Here is a 16,119-nt window from a genome sequence, read left to right as displayed (position 1 = left end):
TTTTCTCTTTTACATCCATTCTAATATATACAGCCTATGAAGCAAATAGAAAATAGGTATAATATTTATTATAGAATGCTGATAGGCAAGACTGAAGTATGTTTGGACAAAGATGCTTCTGTTTACAAGAGTTAAAAGAGTTGCCCCTATTATGTTACTATCCTATCTTACAAACTTTTATTAAGAGACTATAGTCACTAAGTCCCTTGCTACAGCAGAGAAAGTGGGAAAGGCATAGGCTTTGAACTGACCTATGTCTGTAGGTCAAGTAACATTAATTTTTGAACCCATAATGTACACATTGTAAAAATGAACATGGTAACTCCTTACTCAGTGGAATGATATAAGGATTAAAGAATATATGTGAAAAGACTTGCACAAAAGATGTCAACGTGTGGCCTGTCCTCTTTTCCTTTCCTAAGCAGCATTTCTAATTTTAATGATGGGGCAGCTGTAATAAGACTCAGTCCTTCTGAAAAAGTCCTCCAACCTAAAAATTAAAAACCAAAACTAAAACCAAGACCAAAAAAAAGGCAAACAAAAAAACAGTAAAACCTAAACTTCTGAGCAAATATTGGAAAAGTATGTGAAATACCAAGGGGAAAAAGTAACCTGAAATGGAACTCCAATTAAAAGAAAAGGATCGAACTAAACTTCTTTTAATTCACATGAACTGAAATACCCCAAAACTTTAAATTTAGAATACTTTCTAAAGTCTGGCATCTATGCTATTAGTTAAAGAAAGAGCAGAGTTGAACTCATAAAGCTAACGGGAATAGGATGTTAAGTGATCCGTTAAAATGAAACGAAAGATGGCTAATAGCTTCAGTCTGGTACAAAGCTACTTGTTCTTTTTTCTTGTAACTCAATCTGTCGTTCATTAGTAGTAGTTACTGGACCTCTGACAATTTTTTGTTGTTGTTTAAAGGATAAGAAGGGAGAGGCAGAAATAGAGTACATCAATATTTTTCAAAACTCAATCTCTCTAGATCTTTCATTTACAATCATTACAAGTTATAAACTAAATGAAGTCTAACGAAAACAAAACACAACACAGACATGCCACTACCGATAATGTAAAAGACAAGGAAGATTAGAAAAGTTATATATGTTCTCTGTGATTTCAAGAAAATTAATTTAAAAATATAAAATAAGAACAAATATAAAGTGTTTTTTAATGATCCAATGCTGTTTGACTATCCATGTGACCTACCTTTCACCTGAAAGTCAGCAGAGTAGTACAATTCACTTTGCTAACCTGGCACAGTCTAAGATAATTCCAATGAAGAAAGTCCAATTTCCTGATTCTCTCAGCCAAAATAAGCAAACTTAAGTTAGTTTGATCTAATACCAAGCTCTAGGGAACTTATCATTTACAGCTAAAAAACCAAAACAAGAACTCGAATTTAAGGGAAGTTAGAAGTCACCATGACTTCATTTTACAGTCAAGAAAATTAAGGCCCAAAAGTTTAGCAACTTGCTCCAATTCATACAGTAAGTTAGTAGCAAGTTTATCTATGTTATGCAGAGAATTACTGAAATAAAATGACATAGTTAAAAATCTTATTCATAGAACCTAACTCTAATATAGTTAAGTTATTAGACATCAAAGCTTTAAAAAGTAATTTTCCTCTTTTATTAGCTGAAATAATATAATTTTTTTAAATGACCCATTTGACTTGGATGAAAAGCATAAGCAAAATGCTTTCGATATTTAAAAATAAGCACAGTGCTACTTTCCTAATTTCCTCAAGAGGAAAAATAATTTCAGATAGAATCTTTCATTGTCCAATTGTAGTACTCTTAGATTCAGTTCCAGTTGCAGGAAAAAAATTTCAAATCCTTTTCAAGGGTAAAAGACAAATCAAAATAAAAAGTTCCATACCTCTGTATTCATTAGATATCCAGAGTATAGTGAATAAAGTTTTATTATTTTAGGATACCAGAGAGATAATACCCCCATGTTAGACTACACAGAAAAAAAAACAATTACAAAGTAACCTTAATCAAGTATCTTTTTTTCTTACTTTTTCTTATCTAAATCCTATTTTAGGATACTGAGGTTGAACCTAAAAAAATTCACAAAAAAATTTGCTGATAACCTTGATTTCAAAAAAAAAAAATAGGTTTTCTTTCTTATATTCTCCTCCTGAGGAATACTGGATATAGGGAAGCAGAAACACAGCACAAGTGGTAAAATCCAGTGTTTCTACAGGAAAAGACAGAGCCGTCACTATCAAGACTGGGGAGAGGCTTGGTCTCTGTTCCTTCTCCAAGCCCTTTTTTTCCAAAAATGAAGTCATTTATCTCTCAAAGTCTGCTATAGATCTGGCCAAGCAGCTATACCTCTCTAAGTCTTTCTCACAATTTTTTATAGGCCCAGGAAAACTGAAATTTGATTATAAACATTACATGACTCACAAGGCCCTATAAATTCTGTCCCAATTCTATCCATTTCCTACTACCTCTCTGACAACACTTCTTACCAGTCTGCCCTCACTCACTCTGCTCCAGGCACACTGGCCTCCCTGACAGGGCCACTGCACTGGCTCTTCTCTCTACCTGGGACACTCATGACCCAGATACTCAATAACCTTCTCACTGAGGCTTCCCTGACCTCTATTTTCAATTGCAATTCCCTACCCCTGTATCCTCTATCTCCTTACATGCTTTATGTTTGCCCATAGTATGTATTGCCACGTGATATACTATAGGTTTTTACTTACTCCTTGTCTGTCTCTCTGCTCACTAAAATGTCAGCACTATGAGGGCAAGGATTTTTATGTTTTACTCACTTTTATGTCCTCAGAATCTAAAACAATGCCTGACACATAGCAAGAACCCCCAAAATATTTCTGGGATAAATGATTTCAAGTTTGGGAAATAATGCTGGTACCTAGTAAATATTTATTAGACACTAAAAAATGCAAAACTATAAAAGCTGTCAAATATAAGTAGTGCAAAAAACACGGTCTCTGCTTTCAAGGAGTCTGGTTGGAGAAATAGAACTATATACATAGAGCAATTAGTTAATTACATAGGCAGTATTAGGTATGACCATTAACTAATTAGGTTTATACGGATATAACTCATGAAAGACCGGTATAAACTTGTCATAGGAATTCAGAGTAAAAAATTAAAAAGAATGAGGTGCAATCATAAGGAAAGAATATGGGTAGATGATGAGTTCGATACGGGGTTTGTGGATGTGGAGGCATGTATCGGCAGTGAAGTGGTGTGTAGGCATGCCAGATGAAGTGCATTTCATGAAAGAACATAAAGGCATGCAAGGGCCAGTAAGACATACATTTTAAATGAAAAGTGACATTCACTTTTGAGCAGTGATGATCGAGGGAGACAATTTGAGTTGGCCTAGGCCACAGAGGACCTAATCCTCTAAGCAGAAGACTCAAGTCTGGATGGAACCTCATAGCGCATACTGTTGGTGCCCAGCCCAGGTTCTCTGAAACCCTTCTACCAGTTTGGTACACCTATCCCTGAGGTGCTCCCTTGATGACTGCTAATAGTTCACACCAGCAACTTCCTGTGGAAGCAACAGAAGCTACCTCCTAGCCCTTCCTATACCCCCGCCCCCACCCGCCACACACACACACTCCCTAAGCTCCCTACAGGATTTAGCTGAGGCTAGATATCCCCTGAAACCACATCCCAGCTCATCTCTTTCTTCTTCCCAATACTGCTTCACTCATTCCCTTTAAGTAACATCTGAAAGAACTCCCTTAACGTATCACTTACACATGAATCCCATTTCAGGTTCTGCTTCTAAAGAAACTGGACCAAGACAAGTCTGTAAAGTACTACATATTCATGAAGAAAACTACATGTTTATGAGGAAAAGAGTTACATAAAGAAAGTACTGTTATAGGTAAGTCAGATTGGAAGGAGAATGCAGAGCATTTGGTTGTGGAGGGAAAAAGAAGGTAAAGTGACTGGAGGCCAGTTAAGGATGCTGCTGTTCAATTCAGAAATAAGGGAAAGAAAAATATTTGCTTTGATAGGAGAGAGAATTTAAGAAGAGAATGGTCTTAATATAGGGAAGAATTGAAGATAACTCTGCAAAGTTTTATTTTTTCCTTAAAAGGCAAAAAGTATTTCTTCAGTAGCTTTGTTAACATTTTACCTTGAATTTTCTTAAATGCAAATCTCTTTTCAGGCTGATATTACCTAACGCAAGAAGTATTCAAAAAGTTGGGAAGAGTTACAATGAATAACAACAGGATCCTAAAGTTCTTTCTTGTATTTTGAGACCATGAATATCAATATTCAGAAATATGAAGACAATGTCAAATAGTATCTCCAAATCTTTACAACAAGTTGGTTTGTTAGATTTTGTATTTAAGTAGCTTAAAAGAATCTTTCTTATAGGTAGTAGTAGATTACTTAAATTGGAAATGCATCCAAACAGGGTAACCTCTGGTTTCCAACTATTCTTAGGGGACCCAGAAGTGTTTTCAATAGAAGATACGATACTGGGTCCTGGGTCATAAAACAGAAAGCACAATGTGAAAACAAAGTTGGTTTGTTAGATTTTGTATTTAAGTAGCTTAAAAGAATCTTTCTTATAGGTAGTAGTAGATTACTTAAATTGGAAATGCATCCAAACAGGGTAACCTCTGGTTTCCAACTATTCTTAGGGGACCCAGAAGTGTTTTCAATAGAAGATACGATACTGGGTCCTGGGTCATAAAACAGAAAGCACAATGTGAAAACAAGTGGGCTAGTATGAAAGAAACCATACACAGCCACGGGAAAGAGCCTACACCCTATATAAACTTTCAACTTCAGAATTTGAGAAACAGCCACATCATCTGGGGATTTGTTTTGTTTTGTTGATATCTAACACAAGTTAAGCTTTTTGACTTTCTGGTTCCTTTTCAAAAGTGATACTTAGTAAAAATGTCCATAAATAAAAATGAGTAATAAATAAAAGTACACACTTTTATATATGGACAGAAAGAATACTACTGAAATAGAGCTTTTTAGCAAGGTTATTTTTCTCATTGATTACTTTTATATGCATTAAAATGTATAGCTAATAGTTATCAAAATTAAAATACACATAACCTTTGACTCAACAATCCCACTAAAAGGAATTTCTCCCAAGGGGGTCAAAAAAAGGACACTAATTTGAATTTCAACTTCAGAATTTGAGAAACAGCCAATCATCATCTGGATTTGTTTTGTTTTGTTGATATCTAACACAAGTTAAGCTTTTTGACTTTCTGGTTCCTTTTCAAAAGTGATACTTAGTAAAAATGTCCATAAATAAAAATGAGTAATAAATAAAAGTACACACTTTTATATATGGACAGAAAGAATACTACTGAAATAGAGCTTTTTAGCAAGGTTATTTTTCTCATTGATTACTTTTATATGCATTAAAATGTATAGCTAATAGTTATCAAAATTAAAATACACATAACCTTTGACTCAACAATCCCACTAAAAGGAATTTCTCCCAAGGGGGTCAAAAAAAGGACACTAATTTGAAAGTCATGATACAGCAAAGTAAATCTGTAAGTCTAAATTCATAAAAATTTTACTATTCAGTTTTAAGACCAAATCGATACTCCTCCAGACAAGTACATATAATTTACCCTGTATATATCCTTTAAATAGTCCCAGGAGAGACTCCAAGATTAAAAAATTTCCACAGCCAAATATGTCTGGAGGCACCACATGTCATTCCCCTCTTAAAAATGTACAATATAAATGAAAATTTATGGAAGACTATGAGATTTGGCAGGGGTGGGTAGGCAAATGGTGTTTTCCAAATTTTATACAATAAAGAACACTTTTGTAATCATTAAAAACAAGACTTGTTGAAAACCCTCCATAACCACCTGGTAAATGATAGCCACTTTTCTTATAAACCTAAAGATTCAGAGATATCACTCAATCACCCTCTCTTCATTCCTTTTTTCTCCTTCCTACACCCTCAGATATTGCAATGGTTCTAACTTTATAATTCACAATAATCTCAGAGAATTTATTAATACATAATTCTTGGTTCTTACTTCCAGATATTCTGATTCCTATCAGTATATTTAGCAAGGCAATCCAGGTGATTTCAATGTACATCAAACACTGGGATGTTCAAAACACCTGACATGTTATCAAAGTGATGATTAGCCATTTTATAAATTAAAGCTGAGTAACATTAAAAACAGTCAGTTTGGAAAATCTGGACTTCATATGAGTATATTAAAAAATTAGTTTTCTACCCAGGAAAAAAAAGAGAAAAGACGACATACTAAGAAAAGTCAAATCGTACCTTAAAAGAATACCCCCTAATATATTGCCAACAATAGTAAGTCTAAGAGTTTTACCCTGTTATAAGAATTCTTAGCCTGCACAATCCATCAAGAAATTTCATTTATTCTTAAACTTGCTGAAGCTGTAGACAGAATTTTTATTAGTATGTAAATACATGCCTTTTTATGGAGAAATAATCCAAAGCTTCCACCAATTATTTTACTGCTCGATTAGCCAATTTACAAGCCATTATATTTTTTATTTCTCTATTAGAAACAAAAGTAGTAGAAAAAGCTTTTTAGTTAACACCAAGAATCAGACACATGAAAACGCATTCCTCAGTGTTGTTTTCGCTCTCAGAGCCAAACAAAAAGCAATTTACCTTTGCAGAGTCATATTCAAAGAGCCTGTACAACCCTTAATCTTGTTCTGGGCTTCAAGATGAGTCATTCCATGGGCGCTTATTCCATCGATGCTGAGAACCACATCACCTATTCTCACATTCGCCTGGGAGGCTTTGCCGCCATCTTTTAACTGTAATAAATAGATTTAATTAGGAGTGTCGCTTTTTAAAAAGTAAAGAATAAAACAGATGAAATTTTTACTTTTGCTTATATGAAAGGAAAAGTGGATTAACATTAGACAAAGTAATAAAAATTATTTTGTTTAACAGGCAAAGTTAAAATCAGATGACATTTATGTTTATTTTCTCAGATTCTTATTTGTTCTATAAAACTAAAATAATTTTCTAAGAAAAGTTCCCTGATAAGTTGTCCATTTCTTTATTGTATAACAATAGTGTGTGATTGTTACGAATGAGGAAGAGAAGTAGCCAAGGAAATATGCAGCAGAAGAAAAAGCATATAATCTGAATAGGGTATTTAATACTCTTTTAGAAGTAATTTTTAAAACTCTTAAACAGTTGTATTTTTGTTTGAGCACAAAAAGTAATACAGATGGAGGATCTACTGAACTATTTTTCCTGTTGAGTCCAATTTATATCCAGTGTTTGGGGGGCTGAATTCTCTTAGATCACAGGCCCAAATATCTTTTATACTGGGTATGTTTCCTGTTCCAGGCATTTAACAGGCAGCCAAGGAAACTAGTGTGTCCGAGACCGTGAGACTTTTTTGTGTACCACAGTTTTTGATCCCCAATCATTCTTCCTTTTTTTTGCAAAATTTTCTATTTACATTACTGTTTGATCTCCTTCAAATTTCATGTCTATTTTACTGCTCCAAAAGAAGCAAACAGATATAAAATTACAGTAAAATGAAAGATGATGCAATTTTAATAGATACCTAGAAACATGGAACAAGCATAAATCAAAAAAATCAACAACAACAACATTCTAATTCAAATGATAAGTTCTGAATTCAAAAGTACAAGTAGACCAAACTGAATACTGTGTTGCTGGACGTATAGGTAAGACTAGGCCCAAAAAAGACAGAAAGTAACCAATATTCCTCTAATACTTAAAACTAAAGATTTTGTATAGAGTTTCTATTTGGGATAATAAAAAATTCTGGAAATGAATAGTGGTGATAATTGCACAACATTATAAATGTACTTAATGCAATTGAACTGTACACCTAAAACAGTTAAAATGATTAATTTTTATGATATATATATTTTACCACAACTTTTAAAAAAACATAATATTTTGGAGAACAATTTATTAAAATTACTTTGTGATTTAAAAAAACATAGCTCTCAGCCAACTGAACAAGAACCAAGTTCTTGAACTCATAATTTGGAAGCAAAGCAATAAATACAATGGATAGTATATGTTCAGTTAGGTTTTGATTACCATCAGTTGTCAAATACTTTCCTTAAAAATAATGACCAAGGCAGAGAATCCAAGTATACAAGCATTTGGATCTAAAATCAAGAAAATACTGACTGCTAGATCCACTGAGGCAGAGCCCATGTCTGTGTTTCCTCCCCACTACATCCTAAGCTAGAAATGTGCCTGACACACCATAAACCTTCATGAAATATATGCTGATTGAATGAATGCCACATATTAACACCGGCAAAATCTATTGTTTGTTTTAAATTGTGGAATTAGAAGAAACTAAAATTTTACATAATTTGAAATTTATTTCATTCTTAAAATATAGCTATCAAGTAATTGACATAGTTCTTGAAATTAGTAAGAAAAATGTCTATTTGAGCAAGCATATATAAAATCTAACAGACACAAAGAGTAAGAAAATTTTCAAACTTTACAAATGAAACATTCTTTATCATATATATAGTAAATAGTGATTTTGTTTTCATCTTTGTACTAATACAAAAACCAAAAAAACTCCTCTCAGCTGCCCAGATATTTGAAGGTAAGAAAAATTAATGAAATGTTAACATTAAAGAAATAAAATTCCCAGAGTAACAAAACAGATCAAAATTTACCTTATATAAAACATATCAACATAACTATATTATATATGTATACATATACATACCTCATATTACATATATATTGTATTGACAAAGTAGTTTCAAAATTCAATGAAAATTAAAGGAATTGTATTTTAGGATAAAGGAGAAAACAAGTAGAATTTTATTAAATATATTTTTAAATACTGTATCGGCAAAAAATTAAAATATAAAAGTAATGTGTGTGCGTGTACCTGGGAATTAGAAAAAAGTCTTTAAAATTAACAATAAATACATTAAATGATATTGTTTTAATACAGTCATGCACCACATAATGACATTTCAGTCAACAATGACTGCATATACAACAGTGGTCCCATAAGATTATAATGAAGCTGAAAAGTTCCTATTGCCTAGTGATCTCACAGCGGGGGTTAATGTCATACATAGCCCAACATTACTCACGTGTTGGTGGTGATGCTGATGTAAACAAACCCATTACACCGCCAGTCTTATAAAAGCATAGCACATATAATTATGTGCAGTTCATAACACTTGATAATGATAATTAATGACTGTTACTGGTTTACATATTTACTATATTATACTTTTTATTGTTATTTTACAGTGTACTCTGTTTATAAAAAAAAGTTGGCTGTAGAGCAGCATGCCATGTTACGTCAGCAGCAGCCTTACACATCTTGTATTTATAACATCTCTTGATCTTATCACTTTCTCTTGTGCTTGATTTAATCTCATGTTGTTTTGTACATTAACATGCTATTCAGGCTTGTAGCCTAGGAGCAATAGGCTATACCACACAGCCTAGGTGTGTAGTGGGCTATACCATATAGGTTTGTGTAAGTGAAGTCTATGATGTTAGCCCAACAACAAAATCACCTAACAATGCATTTCTCAGAATACATCCTTGTCGTTAAGTGGCAGGTGACTGTGTATTAAATAACAGGTGTGAACTGTCTTTTAATTAGTATTTCTTTTTATTAATTTAAATACTTTAAAAATCACTTAATTTAATAACAGAAATTCTAATTGTTCTTCTCTAATATACAGAACTAAACTGTGAAAGAGATTTAAAAGAAAACAGTTCCTAACGCAGCAATGCCACCACTTTCTAAGGGACTTATTCATAGGGTTGTTATAATGATTATGTGAGATTATAGCCCAGTAAATGTTAGCTATTATTACTATTCTCTTGACCTCAGATAATCTGAGAAATGTGGGCACTGTATTAGATGATCTCAAAGGCTTTCCCTAAGGTCCCTTCCAGTTTTTAAAGTTTATCTGTGAGTTATCTGCGTAAAGGTATAGATCTAATCCTAAAATAAGAGTTAAATTTGAAAGACTTTGTTGGTAGTGCAAAACATCTATTTCCTATTAAAATCAGCAAATTAATTAAAATTTGAATCCTGATAATGAGAAAAAGTATAAACATAATTTATCCTATATTTTATTTTAGTCAAGAAAGGCAAGCATTAAAACAAAACAAGAAAACAAGTAGAACATATAGCTAAATACCTCACCAGTCCTAACGTAAAGCAGCCTTAAAATAGAAACACTGAAATCTGTGGACATTTGCTCTAAATGTACCCAACAAAAGCAATTTAAATGCTCCCAGTCCTGTAGTAATATAAAAGTAAAGGAAATAATCAAATCTAATGTCATAACCAGATAAAATTTTTCTTATTCCTTTGTTCCAGTTGCCTACTATATTCTGAGATCATGTAATCTCCAGATGTTCAAATACAACTTCTCAGAAGTACCTATCTTTTTTAAATTGCTTTTACTCTACTACCTTTATTTTTAGATGATGGAGAAGAGAAATCCTATAGTCCCTGTGAATTCTGCCTCCTTCTTGGGTACCACATCTAGAGAAATTAATAAATTTTGTCGATCCTTCCATTCCTCTCCCATGCTAGTCCATAACCTGGTCATCTGTCACCTTGGCCTTGCCTACTACCTATCACAAGAGTTTTCTGACAGCCTCCCTACTGTCAAACTCTCCAGATTCCTCCCCCTCTCCTCCATCTCCACATTTTCCATAATGGTGGCCCCATGACCACTTCACTCTGCAGAGTTCCAATCATGTCAACTACTTATAAAATGAGGGTAAGAAAAAAAAAAAACTTCAAATATCTTCTGCTTCCTACAATGTAGAATACAGCTAAACCCTGAAATACAAGTCATCTATAACTTGTCACCAACTTGTTTCCAACCTCAAAACAAGCACCATAGGGTCAAGGATCATATTTATAATTTTCTACAAGATCACTGAATATTATTGGTATTAGAAAAATATCTGATTAAATTGTGGTAAATAAGAAATCAATAAATCAGTAAATCAATAAACCAGTTTAATATGCTAAATTCTAGAAGTATACCTAAATTCACCAAAGAGAGAAAAATAGATTCTAATCTGAAAATAAGAATATTAATTAATCATTAGGCGGAACTGACCTAAGTTAAAAATCAAACCATATTTCCAACAGAACAAAGTAAATCCATTTTGGATAGTTAGAAATATATTTTTCCTAGGATCTCCAAAGCGATGTCACAACTCACCTTAGCAGCTCTATCTAACAATTGTTAGGAAGAGCTTGACTGTATTTAATCTCAACCCCTTCTCAGTCAATTATTAGAAATAGAACAAATACCCATTGCCATCTGTACAATCTTTCATATTATTTAAACTATGAAACGAACTCCTTTTTGTCTAGTTTTTTGAGCTTAGTAATATTGTTTTGGGTTTTTGACATTAACATCTTTTCTAAATCTCCAACAATTTTTATTATTCAATACCCAGGCTTTCTACTCATACAATTTAAACTAAAGAGCATGAAGAGCCTTGACCAATGCTATATGTATAGTAGAAAAAGCCCAACGAATATTAATATATTTAAGACTTGTTTACTCCTGAGTTTTGTTTATCCACAGAACCACTTTGTCAAGCCATCCACTCATAGAAAGATAAATGGTTTTTTTTCCCCATTAATTGGGTAGGATGTAGCATTATTATGAATTGTGAGCAGCTAAGGAAAAACGACAAGGTCACTCATTATTTGCATAGTTCATTTTTCCTTTGTTTTAGCAAGTCTAAATAGCTTGCATTTGTTTGAAGCAGTAATAACTTTCTGTCATCAGTAAATCTTGTACATATAATGTGACAGCCATAAGTGTGTGTATTTCATAAATGCACAATGTGTAGGAAGGAAGCAGTTGTGGGAAGCTCCTGGGTCAAGTCTAGTATAAATCAAACTAATTACAAGCAAATGCTTCGCTTTTGATCTTTAAATGCATTTTTCAGTGCTGCTGTCCAACTTTCCATGAACTTAACTATAGTTGTATGCTTCTTTAAAAACATTGCTTTGTGGTCTCATTTAAGTTGCATATGTTGGAACTACCTCTAAGCTTCTGTTTACTAATACAGATGGGCAGACTGTGTGTGTATATGGGTGGGTGGGGCGGAGGACAGAAACAAAAAAGACAGCATGGATTTGTGCTTCCCCCATTTTACTTTGACTAGAAAATGCCAAAAGTAACTTTTCTTCAGTCATTTTAGAGGAGGAGTTCCTCTCATATAGTCTTTTTCTGCCCTAAGAAAGAAATGACCCAGAAAAAGTAATTAGGACTATTTATGGAGCACCAACAGTAAGTCAGGGACTTTGGGAAGTATTTATCATTCTTTACCACTATCAGATTTTTACAGATGGGAAAAGAGACTGCTTCAAAGGGATTAATGACTTGCATACGTCCATATAGCAAGTAAGAACACAGTACCAAGCAGAGGCTTTGAAGTCAGGCAAACATGAGTTCATATTCATGCTCTGTCATCTATTAATTGTGTGACATGATTTTAATAGGCCTCTCTAAGCCTCAGCTATCTCTCCTTGAAAATGGGGACTATAATTCCAGCTGCCTCACAGAGCTGTTGAGCAGATTAAAACACTATCAAGGCACATATCACACACAATGCACAGTATATGTCTATTACTACTACTACTACTACTATACTATGCCACCAATTCTCAACCTACAGGGCAGAGAAGACGGCTTTTCAAACTGACCACTCAGACGTTCCGGCTTATCCCTTCCCTCCTTAAAGAAAGACCAAACATGCTTCCTTCATTCATTCTCTTTCCTCTGCCTAAACCCTCCCCTAACTCCAACACAGGTTGATATGCCACAGATTCAGAACCCCGGCTGACCAAGTCCTCCTTCCCTGCTGACCACTATCAAAGTCTGAATTTTTCAAATTCCATTCCCACGGGATGATGACCTCATATCATCACTTCCTAGGACAGACAGGTATTGCCACTGTACCAAGAGGCCAAAGGATAAGAATCAGTAAGGTGATGTTTGTGAAGCCTTGAGTTGCACATCAGGAAAGGATAGGAAGGAAAGAAAACATGAGAACACGCAGCAAAGGAACAAAGGAGGGTACTGTTATAGGGGGTAGAACAGGGAAACAAGACGATGAGGGCTTGGTAAGCTAGATCCAGGCCTTGTCTCTAGGTGTGTTGTACATTCGTGTGCAAATGCACAAAATATTTAAATTGAACATTAAAATAATAACTCATTAGAGAAGATGTTACACTTTGACTTCAATAACTAAAACAATCTAAATGACTATAATTAATAACTATAATTTAGAACCAATTAACTCAAGTAATGTTTATGTATGTCATTAAACATGTCATTAACTTTATTGTACTTAAATAAAATTTATAACTAGGTTTCCTCCAAATGCTCAGCCTCCATGTGTGGTTCCAGCGGCATTTCATCTTACAACTTTTTAATAAAAGAGAAAAATTGCACTACGTCTTTATAAAACTGCACTGAAATAAACTATTATTATCTCAAGATAGCATACCACTTAGACAAGGATCTCAAAAATGCGCTCGACAAAAAATATTATCTTATCCTCAAAGAAGTGTGCTATTTGGGATTCATAAGGAGTTAGAGATATACCTATTAGATTAACCCTTCCCCATGGCTATTACCTCTCAAGAGTTCATCACAGAAACAAACCAATCATTGAACTCACAGAAAAAAAAGAAATTCAATAAAAAAAAGCACTACAGAGCTTTCATTTTTAAAAGCTAGGACCCATTTATGGCAGATATTATTTAAATAAGTCAAAATGCCTAAGATTTCTCTTTAAAATGAGTGTTTAATACAGCTACTATATTGCTCTAAGCTTTTTCATAAAGAGGCAAAACACTGAACCATAGCAGTGACTCAAACACTTTCTTAGACTTCTCTAATGAAATATATCCTTCCATAGCAGAGGAAATTCCTGATATGCACCCAAAAACCTCTATAAACCATTAGTTACAAACATCGAAAAATAGGTGTCAGGAATAGAAATGATTTATTGGAGATTAGATAGATAGATAGGCCCAAGTATATTACAGAGATCCTTTTATAATATAGATAACACCATTTTAATAGTTAGATGTTTATTAAGAACAATTTATACTGGTTCAAAAGAAACTGACTGGTAATTATTCCATTACATACTATGGGTAACAAGTAGGAGATAGGTACCTATATCGTGAGCCACGATCAATATCCAAGTTTTCAACCTTCTGCATATTTTCAACAAATATGGACTGCTTGGAAATGTATGAGCCTAACACCATGGGTATGACAGGAATGTCATCAGACTTAGTAAATGTGAAAAAGGAACGTATAAATATGACAGCTACAGAAAGAAACACTAACAGAAATTTCCCATGTCCGAAAACCATGGGAACTAATCCATGGGAAAATAAAAGCTATTGTTTTTCTAACAGTGCTATTACTAAAATTTGGAGAAATATACCAATAAAATTATTTCAATCTGACCAACAGAATTTTCTTGAGGCAGAGGAGAGCACTGAAAAGTCTTATTTTTAAAAATACTTAATCATGCTAAGCAAAATAAGCCAGATAGAAAAAGTTGAAAATCACATGATATCACTTATATGCGGGATATAAACCTAAAAGCAACAAATGGACAGGACAAACAAACAGAGACTCATGGACATGGACTATAGACTAGTGGTTACCAGAGGGGAGAGGGGAGGGAGGAGGTAAAAGGGGTAAAGGGGGTCAAAATATGTGGTGACAGAAAGAAATCTAACTATGAGAGGTGAACACACAGTGAAAATGCCTTACTGTTAAAAAAAGTAAGCAAAAACTGACATATGTACTCATTAAGAAATATAATTTCAATAAATACAAAAATAAAATAAACTACTAGACAGGGATGAGGGGTTGCAGTTCTACATTTATAAATAATGCAGCTTACTAAATGCAAAAAAAAAAAAATACTCGATTAATGGTCAATCTTTAATTTTGTCTTGTAATGTTATTTTCTAGTACGTATTGTAGAGGAAAAAAATTGGATCCAGACATATTAGCCTGGATAGTTGAAAATCTCTAGATGCATATCGCCCACATACTTCCTAGAATACTGGAATACTGTGAATGCGACTTTCTGTACCACTCTCTCCCACCGCAAAAAAATGTAATAGCTTAGGAGCATTACAGCAAAACAGAGAACAAACAGAACTTGTTTTCCTGTAGAACGATAAGTGCTACTTAATCACCACCAAATACCACAAATAAACAAAAGAGATAAAGTAAAAAGTGAGCAGAAGTAAAAGAACATTTGAAAAGTGCTGATTTTTTTCTCAGACATATTCTTAAAGGCTTTTTCACATCCCAATTTATTTACTATTATTCCAGCACTTATTAATCTAATATTGAACTCAGCACTTAACGTCTTGCACTGTTTATTGTTATATAGTGTTGGCGCCTTTACCAGCCTGTAAATGTTACTCAACTACATATAAAACGCCAGTCTCTGGCTTGGATGTCTAATGTGAACACACCCTTTAAAATCTGAGGCTACATTGGATTCATTTTAATACCTTTTTCTGTGAAATAAAATGGTTTGACTTTTTGTAGGTTAGGATGGTGAGCTAAAACAAGCAATTACTGATGTCTCTCTGTGAATAAATTTGTAAAATCCTGACTCATGAGAGCACTGGTTACTTTAACTATGGGCCTTATTTTTTGGCTTACGAGTCAAACTATCAATTTTACCCAAAAGTCTGAGCAAATACCTTATATGGCAGCAATGAGAGAATACCTCAAAGTATGTGTCATTATGCCTTACAAAACCAAACGGAAGAGGATTATGCCTCTTTCCTTATGTGGCTACTGAGCTACCTAGTTCAGACACAAGGCTTCTGCTCACATTATTTGTTCCAGTAGTCTAAATGTATCTCCCATGATGAGTCCTTCTTTATTAAAATAACATCTTTATTCCTCTCTATCACCATCCTAATGAAACTGAAACATGCCTTCTTAAACTGTAATTCACTATTAAGATGCCACATAACACTTTCGTTTAATAGCTAATCCATGTGTGTTTAAACCCAGAGATTTAATATGCTT

The 16,119-nt window shown here is 33.6% G+C and overlaps 1 protein-coding gene across 6 annotated transcripts in view; it reads right to left on the bottom strand.

Moving 5' to 3' along the window:
- The window catches only part of PDLIM5 (PDZ and LIM domain 5), a 181,920-nt gene that overhangs the window by 115,132 nt on the left and 50,669 nt on the right, over positions 1-16,119 (bottom strand). For all 6 annotated transcript variants that reach the window (XM_025046026.1, XM_025046025.1, XM_006910739.3 and 3 more), the window contains exon 3: positions 6,659-6,810. In XM_025046026.1, the coding sequence (XP_024901794.1) occupies positions 6,659-6,810 (152 nt within the window). The remainder of the gene's footprint in view (positions 1-6,658; positions 6,811-16,119) is intronic.

Source organism: Pteropus alecto, unplaced genomic scaffold, assembly GCF_000325575.1.
Source record: "Pteropus alecto unplaced genomic scaffold, ASM32557v1 scaffold63, whole genome shotgun sequence".
NCBI lineage: Eukaryota > Metazoa > Chordata > Mammalia > Chiroptera > Pteropodidae > Pteropus > Pteropus alecto.
The sequence above is the reverse complement of the archived record's forward strand: the minus strand, read 5'-3'. Positions and strand labels throughout refer to the sequence as shown.